General features: G+C 30.8%; 2 protein-coding genes across 2 annotated transcripts in view; both read right to left on the bottom strand.

Annotated features, from left to right (window-relative positions):
• Positions 1-23147, bottom strand: part of LOC145242846 (protocadherin Fat 4-like) — an 83804-nt gene that overhangs the window by 11866 nt on the left and 48791 nt on the right. The window contains exons 9-11 of the mRNA XM_080105963.1: positions 18414-20846; positions 17761-17908; positions 16922-17208 (exon numbers count right to left, since the gene is read on the bottom strand). Coding sequence (XP_079962089.1) covers positions 16922-17208; positions 17761-17908; positions 18414-20846 — 2868 coding nt within the window. The remainder of the gene's footprint in view (positions 1-16921; positions 17209-17760; positions 17909-18413; positions 20847-23147) is intronic.
• LOC145242499 (protocadherin beta-15-like) lies at positions 1566-15285 on the bottom strand. The gene is made up of 4 exons (XM_080105560.1): positions 14165-15285; positions 3177-5643; positions 2385-2532; positions 1566-2110 (listed from the first exon to the last, which is right to left on the bottom strand). Exons 1-4 carry the CDS (start codon positions 14299-14301, stop codon positions 1713-1715), a joined length of 3150 nt encoding a protein of 1049 aa, XP_079961686.1. The 5' UTR covers positions 14302-15285; the 3' UTR covers positions 1566-1712.

The following is a 23147-nucleotide window of genomic DNA, read 5'->3' as shown; positions in this document are numbered from 1 at the left end:
GATTCATTTCCTATAGAAATTTTATGTAAAATAAATGATCATCTACGTTATAACCATTACAAATTTGAATAATTGTATTTTTCTGTGTACACTTGCCGAGTATGCCACAAAAGATTTCATTTTTTTACGCTAATACTTTAAATTTTAGAGTGGAGATTACCTTTTTATGTAAATTTGATGTAAAATGATCATCCAGTTTTTAGCAGTCACTAATTTTTTTAAAACTTTATTTAGAAAAAAAAATGCAATCATTTTTTTTTTGTTTGTTTTGCCAAGAGTAACACTTGGCGGCGGGTGGGGTGGGGGGTCATTTTTACCAGCCATTTAAAAAAAAAATGTTTTTCTAATTTCTACAATTTAAATACTTAGGCAGAACAGCATGCAAATAATATAATTAGTTTTTTGTTTTTAGCTCAACAATTTCCATAAAATAGTGAATTCACTGTATAACATTAAAACAATATTTTGTTGTATTATTTGAAAACACTCATCCTCTGAATGTATGCATACTAGCTATGCCATTGCATAATAGATCACCATCAGAAACAATGGCCAAATGAAACTCAAACACAGTAGTTTGCTGATGCAACAGAAACTGGTGAATAAGCATGGCTCATAAACGCATCCAACTGACTTGTATAGTCTCTACAAACAATGCCTTAACTTTTGATAGAAAAAAATGTGAAATAAAATTTTAAATACTACAGCAAAGTGTACACAGAAAAAAATGGTCAATTTGGTAATGGTCAAAAAGTAGGTGATCATTTGACATTAAATAGGAAAGTGATCCGATATATTTCATACAAATTTAAAAAACTTTTTCAACAGGTACAAGTTTGTTAATTGTGGCCTTTGTAAAAGTAATAAATAAGCTTAAAACATTTTATATTTGGTTACATTTTTTTTCTTTCATATTAAAAAAAAATTATGATGGTTGTAAAGGTGGTAATTAGTTTATATTAAATTTATATAGGAAACTGATTCTCGCTCTAAAATCTAAAATATTTTAAAAATAATATATATGAATTCTCTAACAGCATGATCGGTAAAAAATTTGGTCTGTTGAAAAGGTTTATGTAGTAAATAACAAATAAGCAGCGATATATGTTCTATTTTTAAAATTATAAAACCAATTGAAACTTTCCCAAGAAAGAAGGAAAGATAGCCTTTACATATTCCCTTTTTTTTAATTTCTATAAGTGTTTTTTTGTTTTTGTTTTTTTGTACCAATTTAAACGTTTGCATTTTTTGGTATCTGAAAAGGAAAGGAATGTTCCATTTTGTTTTTTCTTAAAACCTACACTTGTGTTTTAATAAGATTCCATTATGAAACCGCTTTTTATTTATAATTTCTTTCATCCTAAATTTATATTTCAACATATAGAAAGCTTATTTTTAGATTTGACTCTTTTATATTAATATGAAAGAGATCACTTTTCATTTAAATAATTGCAAAATATTTATTTTATTATTTAATTTATTTGAAGAGAGATAGATTAATACATGAAATAAAAAAATGAAGTATTTAAAAATATCTTGTATCTACTTATTTGTTTTATCCTCAGTGACTAATGGCTTTTAGCTATGTAATATGAGAATTAATTCATTATTAATTTATGTTTGATATTTTTTATGATCTGACACGAATAATATTTTTATAATACAAAACGTATTGTTAAGAAATGGAAAGTACCAAATAATTGATTGTAATTTTATGTTTGTATTGAATGCATTGATGTTGGAGTGTTTGGTGGAGAATCTTGTTGAAGGTTTTCTCTATTCTCAATGTTTTCTATCTCTTTGTCATCTTGTATAGTTTCTACTTCTGGTTGTGTTTGTTCTTGTTGAGGCTCACATGTAACATTGTCTGCATCAACATTGTGCAAATGCAATTGCGTTTCAGATGTGCATCTATCTGCTGCATTCTTCTTCAGACTACCCCACTGCCTATAATCAGAGTTAGGGTCAGTATCTGCCTTATACATCCGTCTTGGAAGAGTTCTTGTATCCCCAGGAGACATGAATGTTTGTAATGAAGGTTTCATATCTGTGTATTCCTCGTGAATATTCTCTGCTGAATGTGGTTCATAATAATCTGATGCTTCAGATGCTGAAATGAATGAAGGAAATTAAGTTTGGAAATAAAGTATGAAAAAGGAAATTAAGTTTGGCAATAAAGTATGAAAATAATGAATATTCAGATTTTTATTTTAATTTTTACAATTTAACAAACAAAATAACTGAAAGGACAAAAGTTTATGAAATCCATTTTGATATGAATCTTTCAAAGTGCATGATATTCACATTTTAACTGTTATACACTATTTTAAGGAACACATATTAAACAAGTTAGAAAGTGCAATTGATAAAAATGAAAAACATACCAGATACATTTGGACAATGGTTAGCATATCTTTCAGCATACGGATCTTCTTGGTCTGATTGAGGAGAAGGTCCCATGTCTGGATGACAAGTAGAAGCCATGTGGTTTCTCTCTTCATGTCTCTTACCACCAGTTGCACCTCGGATTTCCTTTGAATAGTGCAAAGTAAAAAAACACAGATATAAAATACAATAAAAATGATTTTCTCCATGTACTTATACATGAGATTTATCAGTTTCCTTTTTAATTCAACAACTCAACTAATTCCACAAAAGAGAACTGAATATCTTATGAAATGTCAATCTTCCTGTGAGTGGATATAATGACGATAGTACAGGAAAAGAAATATTCTCAAGAGATCTGAACTCAAAGTCATATCAGCAGAACTAGTCTGGAGAAAGAAATGATTTACCACAATGTTGTCACAGCTTCAGTGAAGAAATAAATAACAGCATTTTCATTTTAATTCAATCTATAGAATTAAATTATTTTAGAAGAAAATTGACAAAAACGAGCCAAACAATTTTATAAGAAAAAAAACATAAGAATGACATTAACAATTTTTAAAACAGTGATTTGTAATAATGATTGAAAGAAAACTAAACCAAAAATCATTTTTAATCTTTTTTATTATTATTGAATTAAACTCTTGAATTAGATTTTTTTATGAAACTTTGTAGAATAAGTCAAATAATTTACTACAACTAAAAAATAATGCTTCATTAATTTTAAGGACAGTTATTTCAAATAATGAGAAGAAAATAATTGTAACAATAAAATCATGAGTTCCTACCTCATAGATGACCTCAGTAGCTGTCTGCACTTTAATTCCAAGAGCAGAACTTCTTCGTCCATCATTTGTGACATCTGCACGATGTTGTGGCCTTCTGCCTCTTCCCGGTAGAGTTCTACAAAGCACATCTTGTTCTGCTCGCACAGCAACAGACACACCAGACCAATAAGTAGTCTGGTAAGACGGATGCATTGCATGTGCCTGTTCGGGATAATATTTGCTGGAAGAGTCAGCCAATGGATGTGCTTGTGCAACACTTCTGGTATCAATGCAACGAAGGATGCAGATGGAAATTGCAGCAGTAATTGGTATAGCAACGGTGACTGCAACCAACACAATGACAATGAGTAAATACTGGTGGATCTTGATATCAGTGTGCGTATAGGCAGCATTTAAGATATCTGCGGTATTGTTACTAACTGTCAATGTCAAAAAGACTGATGTCTTTGCAGATAAAACTGGACTACCACTATCCTTGACCATAAACTGCAGGTGATAGGAGCCAGCATCTTGATGGCCAAGTAAGCGAGTGAAAGACAACAATCCAGTATAATGATTAATGGCAAACAACTGTTTATCGTTGCCTGCAGTTATTTCATATTTGAGAAATGCATTCTCTTGACTGTCACTGTCGGCAGCCTTGAGAAGAGTGATGTTCTTTGTATGATGTGGATGATATTTGACATCGAGATTGAAAGGATTCACACTGGGAAAGGTAAAATATGGAGCATTATCATTTTTATCTTCAATCTGCACAATGACATTGACGCTATTATCAAGTGGAGGGTTTCCATTATCTTTCACTAAAACGTTGAATTTATAAATGTCTTTGAACTCATGGTCAAGAGACATGATTGTTGAAATCAAGCCATCACTGGTTATCTTGAAAGGTAGGAAGTCTTCATTTTTCGTAAGCAAAGAATATGTGAGTCTACTGCCAGCTCCCAGATCAGGATCAGTGGCATTGATAGAACCAACTGACGTCTTTGGACTTTCATTCTCAAACACAGAGAATTTAAATGTATCTTTTGTAAATTGTGGTCTTACATCATTGACATCTTTGACTTTGATGGAGAACTTGCTATCACTGTGTTGTGGAGGAGATCCTTCATCTTTGCAGCTGATTGTAACATCATGGTGCTCTTGCATTTCTCTGTCAACTTTGTGTTTCAATGTCACTTTGTATTCTTTGGATTTTAATTTCTGTAAACGAAATTTATCATGGTGCAACTCACAGTTGACCTGTCCATTTTGTCCAGCATCAGGGTCAGTCACTTTAACATAAGCAATAAAACTGCCAATCTCAGTATCTTCTGAAATGGTTGCGATCTTGTCAGTCGATTCCGACATGAAAGTTACAAAAATCTTTGGTGGCCGATTTTCTGTATTAATTACATTTACTAATATACCTGTGAGTCCATTTAGTGGAGGATTGCCACTATCTTTTGCACCAATAAACAATTTGTAAACTTTTCCACGATTTGAGGGCAATTTGTTGGTCAAAAATACTTCTCCAGATAAATTATTTATTCTGAAATGATTTTTTATATTTTCCGATGTTTCTGTACTAATGTAATAAGAAACTTTTCCATTTTCTCCTTCATCCAAATCTGTTGCTAAAACAGTGACAAAAGGCTTATCACCATATTCTTGGTTGTTAATGGAAACATTATAAATGTCTTTACTAAAAACTGGTGCATTATCATTTATATCTGTTATTGTAATATGTATATCTAGAACGCTTTCTTTTGGTGGAGATCCACCATCTCTAGCAATCAATTCTAGCATATATGAATCTTTTTTTTCTCTGTCTAGTTTTTCCTCACCAACAATGACTAATTTTGGTGTTCCCAAGGGTGTTTTATGAATTGATAAAGAAAAAGGTTGATTATTTTTTTCTCTTAACTCATATGTGATTTGAGAATTCAAAATACTAATATCTTTATCTTTTGCATTTGAAATAGATTTTTTGAATCCTTTGCTTACACCTTCTATGAATTTAAGTTGTATTTCCTTCTCTGGAAATTCTGGTTTATTATCATTGACATCATTTATAATTATTTTAATTTTAATAATCTTCAAGAATGTCTTTCCTTGTCGTACAGCCACATCCACCATTTGGAAACATTCTGTATTATAGGTACAAAGGGATTCAGCATCCAATGTCTGCGATGTGAAAAGTTTTCCTTTCTTCCGAGAGACATGGAACAACTGTGAAGTGCCCGTTATTTCTTGTAATAATTGGTTGAAAGTGATTAGTCTTCTATTTTCCAAAGAAATGTCATCCATGATATGAGAGTCTGAAGCAATGTCACCAAGGTAAGTTCCTGGACTTTTTCCTTCATCTATTTTGTATCTAAGGTCTTCACTTTGAATCAAATGTATGACAGATGTGAAGAAATACAGCATCATCATTGTCAACATCTTAACACTTGTGTTATGTTTTGTCATTTTTATTTGTTTTTTCCTGAAAAAATATAACACACATTTTATAATACGGTCATTAATTAAGCCATCAAAGTTAATATGAATTTCAAATTTGACAAAATTAATATGTTTTGAAATCTAATAAATTAAGTTATTTTATTCAAAATATTTAGTTGAAAAGAGTCATAAACATTTAAGATGAACGATTTCTGAGTATTTTTGTATGAAATGAAGTATTTTGAAAATTATCTTCATAGTCATCTAATTAGCATGAATGGACTTTTTAATTATTTTCAAAAATTTTTTTATATATTTTGCTTACTGACTGGAAATATTTTCTTCCCATTATCAGTTAGAATAAAACAAATTAAATCTAACAAAAAGTCTCATCTTACATATAAAGTAATGTTAGAATTCCTCTTATTTTTTTAACAGGTATAGTTTCATAAACTAAAATTACATATAGAATTTTGTTTTCTATCCGCTTTAAATATGAATTGATACATAATAGAATAGCTCATGCTGGTTATGTGTGCACTTTGATGTATACAGCTAAATTCTTCAGAAATCTACTAATTGAAGGTCACTAATTAATGTTTGCTAAGTGACACATCTGTCACTGATGGCAAAATTGACAAAATGGGCACGCCCATTTTTAGCAAAGTACGAACACTTACCAGTACTGTATCTCTGAAACCGTTGAGCATAAATGGCCATGTGACCACTCAAAATGTCCAGAATTGCCATAAGGGGGGGGGGGGATAATACATTATGATGTTCTAAAACCAATGGCTTTCGAAATATTTCCAATAAACTAATTTCAACTTTGTACATCGCACAGTGTATTGCATCCTGATTTTTATTATATTACTTATTATGTCCTTAATTTTTTAGTTTAATTTTATGGATTTCGATACTTTGTGCTTTTACTACAACCACAAAACACCACAAATTTTAAGTTCTTTGCTCTGCAAGTGCATGTCTTTGTACTCCTACATGCCGTTGTGTATTTGCATGGTGGTGGTAGGTCATCTGGTCTGCATGGTACAGGAAGTATCTGTTGTTTCATATCCAAACTTGAGCGGATCTAGTTTAATTATTACAGGATTAGGGGCTTCTAACCACAATCTGCACTGTAGATATGCTCGTTTTATGTGTTCTTGTAGTGTGGAAGAACAACACACAAACTGGTTAAAGTTAAGTTCTTTCCTAGAATTATTGTACTGTTCCCATCGATACTCATTAAATGTTGAATAGTCGGTTTTCTTTAATATAGTTTCAGCATTACTTATCATCTTCGGCGACAATTCCTCTGCACCAAACCCTTCCAATAGAGTTAGATCAATTGAAGCCTTCAGAGCAGTCAGCTTTGAACCCACCTTACTGATACTGTCACACATCCTTAATGCATTAATTGCTGGTAGACAGGACATCAAATTGCTATTCAGTTAATCAGTTGGCAGGTGAACAGGCACAGTCTTCTTGTTCTTCTTGTTGCCAAGCTTTACATAGAGTTTTTGTAGTTCTCATGTTTTCTTGAAATGGTAGATGAGGTTTATGAGAACATCCGTGTCAGGTGAGTCAACTAGGATCGATTGAAAACCATGTTTTACACCATCATTAATATGGAACATGATTCTGTCATCAGCCTCTTCTTGGTTGATTGAGAGATCTGTGATCGTTCTTTCTTTGCCCACAAACCGTTTTCAACATTCACCACCATATACTCCACCAAAGAAGATTTCTTAATTTGATACAATATTTTGTAGTATCCACTTGAAGAAGTATTCTTGGAACCTCTCTTTGTTCAATATTGAGCTCCAGAACATATCTAGATCGACAGGTACCTTCTGATTGTCAAACTTAATGGTGATGGTAATTTGTTCAGAACTTCTCACTGCACGTTCCATTTGCTTGATCAATGATCTTTGATAAACATCAAAAATAATATCTATTCTTGTTGACTCCTCTGTGGTAGCAAGAATAATTTTGGATAAAGTCTCAGCCAATTGGTCAAATGTTTCAATGCCCATCTCTTTTTTTGGTAGTCTACGTACGAGTGCCATGAAATCAACTGTTGTCATTTGAGCATCACATTTTACATTTCTTTTGTCCTGGGGAAGTTGGTTGACCAATTCTCTTGATAGGGATGCTTTATCTGCTTTTTTTAATCGTATTCCATCCTTACCTTCAGTAGTCAGGAAATGAGATGTGCTTGTCAACTCATACTTTAGAAGCTCCAGCATGCTGTATCCTCTTTCTGTTGCACAGTCAATGTACCTTATCGTTTCTGCCACATCTTTTTTGTCACAGATTTCTGCCCAATGGATGGAGCAGAAGCATGCTGCACAAAAATAATCTTACGGTTAGTAGGCATTGTATCATGTAGATGCTTCTCCTTATTCTCAAGTCTCATTGTAACAAACTCTTGATAACTTTTCTCACCAGTTGCCAGGCACTCTAGCAATCCATCAACCACGTCTTGGGGTATATCAGCCCCAGTTGAGATGTTGTGTAATCTGGTGCCAGTATTGAATGGATTATTAATAGATTTTATGAAATCCAAAAGTGTCCTAGCACGTTCATAGCCGATTTTCGTAGAGGCTGGATTGAACTCGTGGTGTAGACTGAGTTCACTATCATCTTTGTCCAAATTACACCATTCAAGCAGTTGTGCTGCATAAAGATCTTTCTCGTGCTTTAAGACATTCCATAAACCTACTCCTTCCTTTTGTCTTGTTATTCCAATGATACCCCCAGCAATCTTGGCAGATTTGTTTTAACATTTTTCAAGCACCATGTCAAATCCTACTGCACTGCCTTGTTGAAGAGTGTGGTACATCACCCATCCACCTTGTATGAAGCATCTGTAAATACCAGGAAACTTCCTTTCTAAGTGAAGGCAATCTTCAAATAATAGTGTACCCCATCTGCTATAGTTTGTTCGACCAAATCCAAAGAACAAGGGCATGCACCTACAAATGGCTGAAATGAAATTGCCTTGTCGTATAGAACGTGTAAGATCTCTCAAAATTGGATACAGATTATCTTCCAGTACCTCACATTCTCATGCTCATTGCACTCTGTTTATTTCCATTCTGTGAAGATCTTCTTCAGATCTTCATTCAATATCTTGCTTTTAGACAAATCTGTCTAAACTCTGCATGGTTAGCATCTAATGTCTGTTGCATCCAAGTTTCCATGGTTTCAGTGTGCCTTTCTTTTTCATGGTGATCTTTGTCTTTCTCTGACTGAAATCTTTCAAACATTAGGGCTGTCATGACCTCTAATATCAGACTCATTGCCTCCTTGCTTTTACAATAGTAACCCCCGTCATAACACTATTCGCTACAACAATCTTTCCAAAAGCCTCTGTCTCAATCAAAGCCAAATCTATACCGATACAGCAAAGATACTTCCCGAGGCAAGCGATTACAATCTTCTCCATGTGAAATGGTCCCATTCCAAGGAATATGTTACCAAACTGTTCGGGTTTCAGCAATTGTATTTCTTTTATGATAGCATACACTCCCCCATCAGACCATAATACTCCTGATGTGGCATTCTTTTGCTTCAAGACATCCTGAAAATTAAGCATCGGTGTAAATATTGTGTCCATTTCGGTTGCAACATAAGGATGGGTACAAATGATGTCTTTGTAACATCAAATTTCGGTTTATTCTGGAAGGCACTCATCGTTGCAATAAAGCTAGGAAATGATCCCTCCTCGTTATATACATACTTTTGCCTGGCCATGCACCAAAGAAAATAATCATCTCTATATAAATAAAATGAACTCATTTTTTCCCGTCGGATTTTGACCTTAATAGGATTAAAAATCAAGATATTTCATGCAAATATAATATGCACAAACGGCAGAACAATATCTGAGGTGTGTTATAGGCTTATTATTTCTCAAATTCCTCGATAATCTTAGATTTCTATACTTTTTCTGCTGAGAAGTCACGGCCAAAATCGGTTAAGATCAATGGAAGTGGTAAAATATTTTCTCTCTAATAAATTCCTCCTCCCCCTGCCACCACTTAACACCGTTTGGGGATCGTTCACAAGGAACAGTTGAGAAGAGAACACCGGTTTGGCTTCGTAGTTCTTTCATGTGAAGTTATTTAAAATCACTAAACTAAGCTGCAGTGCTCTGTGGCGTAGTGGTTAGCGTGCTGGACAATTCACATTATATTTTCACGTTCGCGCCGACCTACCGTAGTCGGTTTTTTTTTTTTTTTTTTTTTTTTTTTTTCCTAAACAACTGGAATGGACTTTTCTTGGTGGCCGAACTGTTAACGTTGCAGATGTTTGTTTTTTTGTTTTTTTTTTCACACTTTATTTTCCTACTTTTACTCATGACTCCGGGCTTGATCCTTCCTACTTACCTACCATAACATTTTTTAAAACTCTCTCCCCCCCCCCCGTCCCGAAAACAAACACTCGGGCAACGCCGGGTACCCCTGCTAGTCATCAATATTGTGTTCTCGTGTATCATTATTAGGTGTTGTTGAAAATGATTCTGGTATATCACCGCTCCCTTTGATCAGGTAAGACTTCTCAATAACCTGACAGGGCAGCACATCAGCCAAATTTTTCATTTCTGGTTGTTCTGAGCAGGTTTTCATGTGATTGTCCTCAAAATGATTGCCTCCCGGTTGGTTCTGAAATATGACTAGAACAGTGTCATGACTGGAATCATTTCCTGACATTGTGTTCTCTGTGTGGTCAAAATTGTCCATTGAACCTTGGATAATGTGGCCTTCAGATATCTTTGATGATGCAGGACATCTGTTGGGTAAAGTATCTTTCACCATTTTTGGGGCCATGGAAGTGTTTATTTAGCTAATAGCTAGATTTATCCTATTCATGATGTTAATCAGCTGTCTTGATCTAGACAGGTTATGGATAGTTTGTGTCAAGCTACAATGAAATGGGGTCTTACTCTGTCCGGAACTTAACCAATAATGAATATACTGAAAGAGTGTATCAAACTTCAGGATCCATTCATCTGTGTTAGTGTTGCTGGTGTTTGGGAACATAAATTTCAAAACTCCCTGGCCAATAGCCGGATAAGTCATGTCATTGCATGTATAGTACATCCATGTAAATTACAGGGAACATAGGTTCAAATGTGTTAAAATTAGTTTATTGCAAATATCTCGAAAGCCATTGGTTTTAGAACATCATAATGTATTATTGACCCACCCCCCCATAATGTGACAATTCCGGACATTTTGAGTGGTCACATGACCATCTACACTCAACAGTTTCAGAGATACAGTACTGGTAGATGTTTATACTTTGCTAAAAAATGGGCATGGCCATTTTGTCAATTTTGCTGTCAGTGACAGATGGGTCACTTAGCAAACATTAATTAGTGACCTTCAATTAGTAGATTTCTGAAGAATTTAGCTGTATACATCAAATTGCATACATAACCAGCATGAGCTACTAGAGTAACATGTGCTCTGAAAAAAAAATTGTTTTTCATTTTATTCAAATTCATTGATTTTATATATCTTGTATAGTCATTTTCTCTTTGTTAAATAATTTTAACAGGATGTACAAGTAACAGTAATAAGATCTCATCCTTTGACTTGGAATACCATAAAAGACAAAATTATAGTCACTTTTTCATATTATACCATCTGTAAACTAAGTTGGTATTAATCACTATGCTTATCAGCAATTGTGTGGCTTGTAAGAAAGACTTTGCCCTTTTGATTTCAGATTAAAAATAATGTGCAAATATTTACAATCCTCTCTCCAATGACATTCTTAGAATATACATACCTAAACATGCTCTACACTTTATTTTACATTCAAACTTAATTCAAAATTACCTACTGTTTTTGCTATTATTTGTAACAAACACCTTTTTATTATGAACTAGCATGGATACTCAGCATTGCCAGGGTCGACATGAAGTTCAGTTTGGCCACACTTGCTATACTAAGAATATTGACCAGTTTTTCATTATTATATGTCAACTTCATCATTACCCCAACAAAAATATCAAAAATAAAAGAACGAATGAAAACACAAAAATGTAATCCACCGAAAAAAGCAGAAGTACATGACAAACTCTCCACCAGATATTTCGGCAAAAGAGATATGAAGAGAAGTTATTCTCCAGATATTGAGCCCCTTTTTATGACTATATTCCAGTTTTAGCGAATTTCTTTTATGCTCCCTCAGTCTAGAAAGATTTGTTATTACAGTTTGTTGCAACGAAAATAAACTGTAAATGATTTGGTTTGAAAAATACCAAAATAGAATTTGTGTAAACTGAAATACACGTTTTTATGTAATAAAAATGATGAGTTATGACTTATTCTGTTATTAAAAGAAAAAAAATTAGCGGTTACGATGTAAAAAAAATGTGAAGGTAAAAAAACGTGAATGAAAGTTTGTTTTTTTTGTTTTGTTTCATTGTTTTAAATAAAGAATCGTGCTTGAATTGAATTGTTTGTTTATTTTAAAATAAAAATCCACTGGATCAAAACCTTAATTGTGAAATCACGGAAATTATTTTATTTGAACTGATTCCAAAAATAATGCTTGAAAGTTTGTGTGAATTATTTTTAGTTTTATTATCTGCTGAAAAAGAAAACAAAAACAAAAAGAAGAAAGGGAAATAACTCTAAACTCAAATAACTTAAACTGTTTTATAAAAAAATCTATGTTTGTAAAAATAAATAAAATTAAATATGTTATCAATATAAATCAAATTTAAATAATAAACTTTAATAGAATTCTTTAAAAAATTTTCTCACTATAAACAATAACTAACACACCACTATTTAATAAATCGATTTTCCTTAATGTAATATGCAAATGATGTCATCTCTCAATCGTCTATTTTACAAGAATCATACTATATATAGGACTGAATGAAGCATTAAAGTAATGGACCTTTTGTATATATTAATCAAATTGTGAACAAACAAACAAACAGACAGGAATACGAATTTATATATAGATTATAGATTTTATTATATATACATTTAATTTCTATTTATTTTCCACTTTAATTTACATATTGTTTTGATTTTTACTTATTTAAATCCAGAAGCAGTTTTTGTGCAAAGTATTTGCTTACTATTTTAATTAGACATTAAAATTCTTAAAATTATACTAAGAAAAATTACTTTTTACAAATGCTCTTATTGGTATCAAATATTAACTTCCAGTGTTTGTGTATCAACATTATTATTTAAAATTCTTTCCTCCACTCCAAATAAATTCCTCACTTCTACATAAATATGTTGTTGCATGAATGTTCTTTTATAGCTATGAAATAATACAAATGTTTAAAAGTTCATGTATTATTTAGAATTTTAATACTTACAAAAAATTGCAGTTAATACTTATAGATAGTTTTATTAAAGCAAGTAGCAATACTTGTATGGGATTCTGAGGTGGGAGCATATGTTTCTTTTCTATTTTTTTTTTTTTTTTTTCTGAATTTTATTGGACAATGCAATGCTTGGACACAGGTCCTGTTTGTCTAGTTGGTAGTTGAGGAGTTGTTTGTGTATCCAGCTAAAAGTTGAAAAACTACACAAGACATACCCATAAAACTGATATATTCACACATAATTTATTTAAAAAAAAAAATATATATATATATATATATATATATATATATATATATATATATATATATATATATATATATATATATATATATATTGGAAGTCACTAGAAACAGAATTAGTTTTATTTAGAGGGGGATGGAGATGCATTTAGAACATTTTTAATGTTATTCATCGACGATTTTTTCCATTTGAGAGAGTGAGGGGGAGAGAGAGAACAAGAGGGAAATGATAGAGAGGGGGAGAGGTAGAGAGAAGTTTAAAAAGAAATATACAACATTTTAACTTCTATTTTGTTGTTCATGTCTCGGGGGCAATGCTGTGTAGCCATCCTTATAATAAATTAAGCTAAATTAAAATTAAATTGATTTATTGAAAATCTGTAAAAAAAAAAAGAAGCATCTCAATAATATCATGCTAATAAAAAGATAACAATAGAAATAGAAGTTAACATTTAATATATTACTTTGAGTTGATTGCTAATGTCATTGAAATGCTATAACATCTAATCAGGGATTAGAACTGAAGACTGATATGCCAAATTATTGTAATCTATAACAAGACATTTTCGTTTCTAGACATGGTGCCATCTTAACAAAGCAAAATACTGTGTGTTTTCAAAGAAGAAAGAAACACGTGTAATTGCATTTAAAATAAATTTCCTTCAACTTTATAATTTTTTTTTTTTAAACTTTGCATTCTGGTCTTTAAAAAACATTAAATATTTTAATATAACATAAATACGAACATAGCAAGTGTCTGAGTCAGACGTTTTGCATGTTATATATTGATTTCAAAATAGTGAATTGATTAAAATATAAAACTATAAAAGTTGATTGAATTTGTAAAAACGTTTTTGTGTTTTTGATTATAATCTACCACTATACAAACATGGATAAGCATAAAAGATAGAAATGAGAAAAAAAGAAAGTTATAAAAATGTTAATGTCAACTAACCTGCAATGTTGTATTGATGAAGTAGAAATATATGAAGAGACAAGATGTGTATTTGTATCCTGGTGTACAGCTCTGCTGCTACTGCTGCTATTGTATGAAGACAATGTTAGCCTCCTTTTGGGCACACATGCATACATGTGTGTGTATGTTTGTGTGGATGTGGGAGAGTGTTAATATGAGAAAGAAAGAAAGCCACAGTCCTATCAAGTTTGCTGTGTGTATCATGGCGATTAGAGCTAACAAAGCATAAAAATTATCCAGAGAAGTATTGTATTGCTTTTATTTTGCTTAGGAACCTGCTTGAAGATGTTAAAAAATAATAAAAATTAGATTTAAGGGTCAAAATTCTTGTATCATGATTAAGAAAACCAATCAGAGATTTATGTCAAAATTGTTTTAAATTCTTTATAAAACCAGGCGAAATTTTCTTAAAATGATATTGTTTTTAATATTTATTTTAAAAAGTGATACTCTATAGAACAAATACAAATTCAAAATCATTTGGCAACAAAAAAAAATCATTTGATTAAATATTTTTCAGAAATGAGATAATTTTTGGATTTTGATAAAAAAATTCATGAAATAATTTTTTTAATTTTGTTTTTTACTGATTCACTCTATTGCTTCCTATCTCATTTAATTTTATAAAATATCTAGTATTTTTATTGTTTATATCGTTGTGAAAGTTTTTAATTATTTTTATGTACATTATTGTGTTAGAAAAATATTTTAAGCTAAAAAGTAAATCTTTAAGAGAGTTTTATTTAATTTTTTATGTTACTTCAATTTATGTGTGTGTGTGTGTGTGTGTGTGTGTGTGTGTGTGTGTGTGTGTGTGTGTGTGTGCATGTGTGAGAGAAAGAGAGGGATCTGTTTAATTTTTATTAAGTTGCTTAGCAAAGTTAAAAACCAAAAAATTGTGTTGCTTCATAGTCTTTGATGTTTAAATAAGTTTATTTTTCAGATTTATAAATTTTAAACCCGTTTTTATTATTAATTAATTTTAAATATCATTTCAAAAGAATATTTTTTTCTTTTTATGACAGATTCTGTGCTAAGAAAACAATTTTCTGTTAATCTATTAAAATCACTGAATTCAGTAACTAAAAAATGTACAATTCTATATTTTTTAAAAAGTTATTAAAGTTGAATTGAAATTTTAAAAAATTTTTAATTGAATTCAAAAATGTGTTACAACTATTTTATGGATTCCCCTATCTTTATCATGCTTATCATTTTTAACTTTATTCTTGGAGAAAAATAAAAGGGGAAAACTTAAAGAAAATTATTTTGATTTATTTGATTTTTACAAGAAATATACAAAATAGCTAAATTCCTTGAATTATTCTGTCATATTTCTGCTGTTTTGTCTCAATTATTGTCATATCCCAGTAACTATGTTAATATTGAATTCAAAAAATGCATGTAAATATATTTTAGATAAAAAGTAATATTGCAAAAGTATTTGTTTAAAGTGTATAAACTATTGTACAAGTGATTGTGTGTAACATTTTACTTTTGCAATTTTTATGATTACCTAATGGTCAAATATTGTATTATTGTTTAAGAATCATTAATCTTCATAAAGATTGATGGAAATTCACAATGTGTATTTTATGCTTAAATTAATAGCTTTTTATGCATACTTAATATTTTTAAAATAATTTCAAATTTGCAATTTTCGAGAGAAAGAGTTTTTAATTTTTCCTATTATTTTTTTATTAATATTCTTGATTTTTGATATGCATTTTTCAGTTTTTCAAATTTAGACTTACCATTCAAATGTAAGAAGAAAAATATTAAAAGAGTAGGCTTTTTAGCTCATAAAAAAAGTCAAAACTTATAGTCTGTTGATTTAGAATGGGTGCTTTATGCAAAATTAATAGTTGAATATTGCTAAATTTGCGCCGATTTTTGCATTAAATACTAATCTCTATTAATCCCTATTGGTCCCTAACTGTGCAACAAACAGATTCCATAATACTTAATTTGCTGCATCTTATAACAAAGGTCCATACAAAATTTTAGCCCGATTGGCCAAGTAGTTTCCAAGAAAAAGAAGAACAGACAGACAGACTGAGAGAAATATAATATATAAATTTCCTACTAATCTTGTTTAAAATTGATCTGCTTGTATGTTAATATGTTTCTACTGTTTTAATGATTTCTTTCATCGTGGTCTTGTGTTTATCACTACAATCAAGTATTTAAACTTCTAACTTTATTTTTAACATGAAGAAACTTAATTTGGAGATTTAGTTCTAAATCTATTTTTTCATATTAAGATGAATTAAATCACATTTACATATAAATACAAATAATATAGCATGATAATCTTGATAGAGTATTTGATGTATTTCAAAAGTAAAAGTCAATTCTTATTTTTGTGACACAATGTCTTGTAATATAAGTTATGGGAAATAATTAAAGCAAGAGTACACATTTTTTTTTTTTAAATTATGCTGAGTGATTATTGACTTTCAGTTATGTAATATAAGAATTAACTTATTATTAATTTAAATAATTGATTATTTCTATAATCTGATATGAATAATATCGTTATAATCCTAAACACCTATTTGAGAATTGTATATAAAATATTGTTAAGAAATGGAAAATAGCAAATAATTGATTGTAATTTTATGTTTGTATTGAATGCATTGATGTTGGAGTGTTTGGTGGAGAATCTTGTTGAAGGTTTTCTCTATTCTCAATGTTTTCTATCTCTTTTTCTTTGTCATCTTGTATAGTTTCTACTTCTGGTTGTGTTTGATCTTGTTGAGGCTCACATGTAACATTGTCTGCATCAACATTGTGTAAATGCAGCTGCGTTTCAGATGTGCACCTATTTGCTGCATTCTTCTTCAGACTACCCCACTGCCTATAGTCAGAGTTAGGGTCAGCATCTGCCTTATACATCCGTCTTGGAAGAGTTCTTGTATCTCCAGGAGACATGAATGTTTGTAATGAAGGTTTCATATCTGTGTATTCCTCGTGAATATTCTCTGCTGAATGTGGTTCATAATAATCTGACGTTTCAGATGCTGAAATGAATCAAGGAAAGAAAATTTGCTGAAATGACCAAAATGAAGATTAGTTTATTTAATCAATTTTTATATTAATCTTTTAAAGTAAGTGATAATTCACTTTTAGCATTCACACATTAAAGAGCATATATTAAAAAATTTATAATGGTCAATTGAAATTTTTTTTATTCTATGATCAAGATAATATAATCAAAATAATCTAATGTTTAAGATATTGAAATAACCAAAATAAAAGTTTATGAAATCAATTTTTATATTAACTTTTAAAGTGAATAATATTCATCTTTTTAAATTTAAACCGTATTTGAAAGCTTAATTGATAAAAATGAAATCTCCATACATAAGACATTTAACTATTAAGATAATAAATATTCAGATTTTTCTTTTTAATTTTCATAATCAAATAATGAGATATTTCAGATGCTGAAATGCCTGAAAGGATAAAATTTTATGAAATCACTTTTGATATTCGTCTTTTAATGCAAATAATATTCAGTGTAAAATTTAATTTTAAAGCTTAATTAATAAAAAATGAAATCTTCAACTTACCAGGTACATTTTGACAATGGTTAGCATATCTTTCAGAATACGGATCATCTTGGTCTGAGTGAGAAGAAGGTCCCATATCGGGATGACAGGTAGAAGCCATGTGGTTTCTTTCTTCGTGTCTCTTACCACCAGCTGCCCCTCGAATTTCCTTTGAATAGAGCAAAGTATAAAAACATGTAAAATAAAATAAAATGTTTTTCTTTAATATTTGGTGTATATACAAGATTTATTACTATTTTTATTTGTTCTAATTCATTTTGATAAACACAACTACTTCATAAAATATAAGAGGATGTATATATGTTTATAAATAATATGCCAAATAATGCTGACATATAAAACTTCTTGTATTTGCATCAAATGAAAAGTGAACTGGGAGGAAAATATGCTAGTTGTGTTATTTCCTAATTTTCCATTTTGCCAACAGAATTGGTCTGGATGAATTTGCAGTCAAGATAAAACTGAAGACATTTTTAATCTTTTTTATTATTGAATTAAACTCCTAAAATTAGATTTTTTATGAAAGATTATACAAGACTAAGTTAGGTAATTTACTACAATAACCAAAAATACTGTTTCATAATTTTAAAGACAGTTATTTCAAATAATGAGAAGAAAATAATTGTAAATAAAAAAGAAAAATGAGTTCCTACCTCGTAAATGACCTCAGTAGCTGTCTGCACTTTAATTCCTAGAGCAGAACTTCTTCGTCCATCATTTGTGACATCTGCACGATGTTGTGGCCTTCTGCCTCTTCCCGGTAGAGTTCTACAAAGCACATCTTGTTCTGCTCGCACAGCAACAGACACACCAGACCAATAAGTAGTCTGGTAAGACGGATGCATTGCATGTGCCTGTTCGGGATAATATTTGCTGGAAGAGTCAGCCAATGGATGTGCTTGTGCAACACTTCTGGTATCAATGCAACGAAGGATGCAGATGGAAATTGCAGCAGTAATTGGTATAGCAACGGTGACTGCAACCAACACAATGACAATGAGTAAATACTGGTGGATCTTGATATCAGTGTGCGTATAGGCAGCATTTAAGATATCTGCGGTATTGTTACTAACTGTCAATGTCAAAAAGACTGATGTCTTTGCAGATAAAACTGGACTACCACTATCCTTGACCATAAACTGCAGGTGATAGGAGCCAGCATCTTGATGGCCAAGTAAGCGAGTGAAAGACAACAATCCAGTATAATGATTGATGGCAAACAACTGTTTATCGTTGCCTGCAGTTATTTCATATTTGAGAAATGCATTCTCTTGACTGTCACTGTCGGCAGCCTTGAGAAGAGTGATGTTCTTTGTATGATGTGGATGATATTTGACATCGAGATTGAAAGGATTCACACTGGGAAAGGTAAAATATGGAGCATTATCATTTTTATCTTCAATCTGCACAATGACATTGACGCTATTATCAAGTGGAGGGTTTCCATTATCTTTCACTAAAACGTTGAATTTATAAATGTCTTTGAACTCATGGTCAAGAGACATGATTGTTGAAATCAAGCCATCACTGGTTATCTTGAAAGGTAGGAAGTCTTCATTTTTCGTAAGCAAAGAATATGTGAGTCTACTGCCAGCTCCCAGATCAGGATCAGTGGCATTGATAGAACCAACTGACGTCTTTGGACTTTCATTCTCAAACACAGAGAATTTAAATGTATCTTTTGTAAATTGTGGTCTTACATCATTGACATCTTTGACTTTGATGGAGAACTTGCTATCACTGTGTTGTGGAGGAGATCCTTCATCTTTGCAGCTGATTGTAACATCATGGTGCTCTTGCATTTCTCTGTCAACTTTGTGTTTCAATGTCACTTTGTATTCTTTGGATCTTAGTTTTTGTAAACGAAATTTATCATGGTGCAACTCACAATTAACCTGTCCATTTTGTCCAGCATCAGGGTCAGTCACTTTAACATAAGCAATAAAACTACCAATTTCAACATCTTCAAGTATGGTAGCAGTGTTATCAGTCGCTTCAGACATAAAAGTGACAAATATATTTGGAGGTCTGTTTTGTGTGTTTATTATATTTACCAAGATACCTGCAAATCCGCTTAATGGTGGGTCTCCTCCATCAGTTGCTGTTACAAAGAGTTTATAAAAGGAATTTTCATTAGTTGAAAATCTTTCCAATAAGAATAACTCTCCAGTTTTTTCTTCTAATTTAAAATGTTCTTTATGATTTCTTAATGTTTGCTGACTAAAATAATAACTTACTTCACCGTTTCTTCCTGTATCCAAATCTGTAGCAGACACAGTAACAATAGGTGTATCTCTGTATTCTTTATTTTCAATAGAAACGTTATAAATATCTTTATTAAAAATAGGTGGATTATCATTTAAATCTGTCAAAGAGATTTGAACTTTTAAAACGTTTTGTTTAGGTGGCATCCCACCATCTTTTGCAATTACTTGTAACATGTAAGAATCTTTATCCTCTCTATCAAGTTTTTCTTTACTTATGATGGAAAGCTTTGGTGTACCAAATGATGTTTCATGAACTGAAAGGGAAAAGGGTACATTGTCATTGGTTTTTAGTTCATATGAAATTTTTGAGTTCACAACCCCAACATCTTTATCTATAGCGTTTGGTATGGACTTTTTAAACCCTTTACTAACTCCTTCTATGAAATGCAAGTTGACTTTCTTCTCTGGGAATTCTGGTTTATTGTCATTGACATCGTTTATAATTACTTTAATTTTAATAATTTTCATAAAGGCTTTTCCTTGTCGTACAGCCACATCCACCATTTGGAAACATTCTGTATTATAGGTACAAAGAGATTCAGCATCCAATGTTTGGGCCGTGAATAGTTTCCCTTTCTTTTCAGAGACGTGGAACAACTGTGAGGATCCAGTACTTCCTTGTCGTAGTTGGTTGAAAGTGATCAAACGTCTGTTTTCCAAGGAAACATCATCCATGATATGGGAATCAGCAGCAATGTCACCCAGGTAAGTACCTGGACTCTTACCCTCGTCTACAGTGTATGTCAGATCCACACTCTGACAGAGATGCCAGACTGACAAGAATAGGTATACATTTATCAGCATGATGAATAGTTTTCTCTGAAAATAACACGAAAGGATATTTAAACTTAAAATCATATTCATTCTCATGTAAAAGATTTTTCTTTTCTTTCTTTCTATTGTGTTATCTCAATTGTTATTGAATATTCTAAACAATGAAACTGGAATAAAGTAAGAATAAATTATTTGCTTTATCATACAAATACAATCACAACATACAATTAGTCTATGATCATATGTGTTATGTGTAATATTTGACTATTTAAATTATAATTATCAAATTATTTTGTCCACAATTTATGTTCTCATTTTTTGGTCAGTAAAATATTCGTATTGGTTGGATTAGTTCAAATGTTTTTTTCAAACGTGATATCCATTTTTATGTAATTACTAGAATATTGATTTGTAACTCACAAATGACAAAACTTTTAGATATTATATTATAAAAATTATTATTTTTACTGATGTGAAATTAGAAATAATCCTCATAATTCTACTGCCAAAAATGTAATTTAAATTGCAAACATTTATTAAACAATCTGAAATGAAAATAATTCTACTTTTTTTTTTAATTTCTAAAAAAAATGTAACCAAATAAAAATGATGAAAAGTCAAATTATTTACAATGCAAATGGTGACTGGGTTCATGTTTGTGTTTTATGCAATCTAAGAAATAATAGATCAATTTATTGCTGGAAGTTTTATTCGTAGTAGAAACAGCATGAATTGTATTACCATGTTTGTTTAAAAGTAATTGTAAATAGTACACAAATTTTTTTAGTAACAAATATCATTTTAAAACCCAGATCTAAACTTATTCAAATTGTAAAAATACATTCAGTATGAATATCCTAGAACCAAATGACATTACTAGGAATAAAGTGTCCTGATAGTACATTGTATTTTTCTGCCCTCAGTCAATGAAGGAGAAATCGTTTTAGATTGAGGCAATTTTAGGGAGCTGGATTTTTCCCATATTGAACACTGGTCTTGTATCTAACTCTGTTCTAGACAACATTTGTCTAGTTTTTTTGTTTTTTTCTATGTCATTTTCAGCATTTTTTCATAAATTTTCGAGTATTGTTTGTAGCTTTCATATTCAAGTAAGGATTATCCATCTTAAAACCATTTTCCAAAAACATGATAATGTTAGAGTGATTTGTGAAAGTTAGAAAAATTTATTTTATTTTTGTCTTTGATTTCATCCAAATATTTAAAAATCTATGAACAAATAAATCTTTAAGTACATTTGTAATATGCTGAGAAATTAGGAGAAAGCCATATATATAATACATTTATGAATTTGATATATATGATTATGTATGAGAAGAATTAATGCTTAAAAAATTATCTATTAATATATATATGTGTGTGTGTGTGTGTGTGTATACATACATACATACATATATATATATATATATATATATATATATATATATATATATACATCTTTGAATTTTCAACAAAACTTTGCACTATATATATATATATATATATATGTATGTGTGTGTGTGTCTTGGAAGCTTGTTGACCTTGAAAACTATATCAAAACAAAATTTATAAAAATAACTTTTAATCCTTCATAGTCATTTAATCTTTCGCCAATCTTTCACGAAAAACACCCGTCTAGCTGAAACCACTGTCAATAATTTTCCCCACTCTTTATCTGTGCCAAAACCAAAATGTAGATTCCATGAACAGAGCTTCTTTCTTAGAAGTGCACGCCAGTGGAACTCTCTTCCGTCTGCCTGTTTCCCACCTGACTACAACTTGGATGTCTTCAAGTCCAACATAAACAAATTCCTGATGAACTGCTCCCTTAAGTAAGACACTTTATCAAATCTCCAATACTAACGATTACTACGATACTATCCCATTGATTACTGTACACGCAATAACCTTTATCCCCGAGTGGCTCTCGGGCCTTGGTAAATGGTGACTTCCATGTAAAAAAATAAAAAAAATAATCTCCTGCAATCACTGGACAAAGCTGCTTTCTCAAACTAACAATAGTCCTATATTTTCAGGGACTGTCAGTTGTTTACCATGAAACACTTTTTTGTGAATCTCTCTAACAATACTTTACCAATATACTCAAAAATGTTTTGATTTTAACACAAAGTTTCATAAAATAGGTATAAAGTGTTTGTTTCATAGAAATAATAACAAAATAAAGCAAACAATTTATATATGACCAAAAGGGTCATGTATTATTTAGGAATATTAAAAAGAAAAAGGTGAGTTTTTTTATTTATTTTTTTTTTTTTTTTTTTTTTCAATTATAGATTGTGTTCATTTTATGAGTAGAATTTTCCAAACATGATGTTCACTTTTATATAA

Source organism: Euprymna scolopes, chromosome 21 (genome assembly GCF_053919585.1).
Source record: "Euprymna scolopes isolate OS-2025 chromosome 21, ASM5391958v1, whole genome shotgun sequence".
NCBI lineage: Eukaryota > Metazoa > Mollusca > Cephalopoda > Sepiida > Sepiolidae > Euprymna > Euprymna scolopes.
Note: the sequence above shows the minus strand (reverse complement) of the source record. Positions and strands in the feature narration are given on the sequence as shown.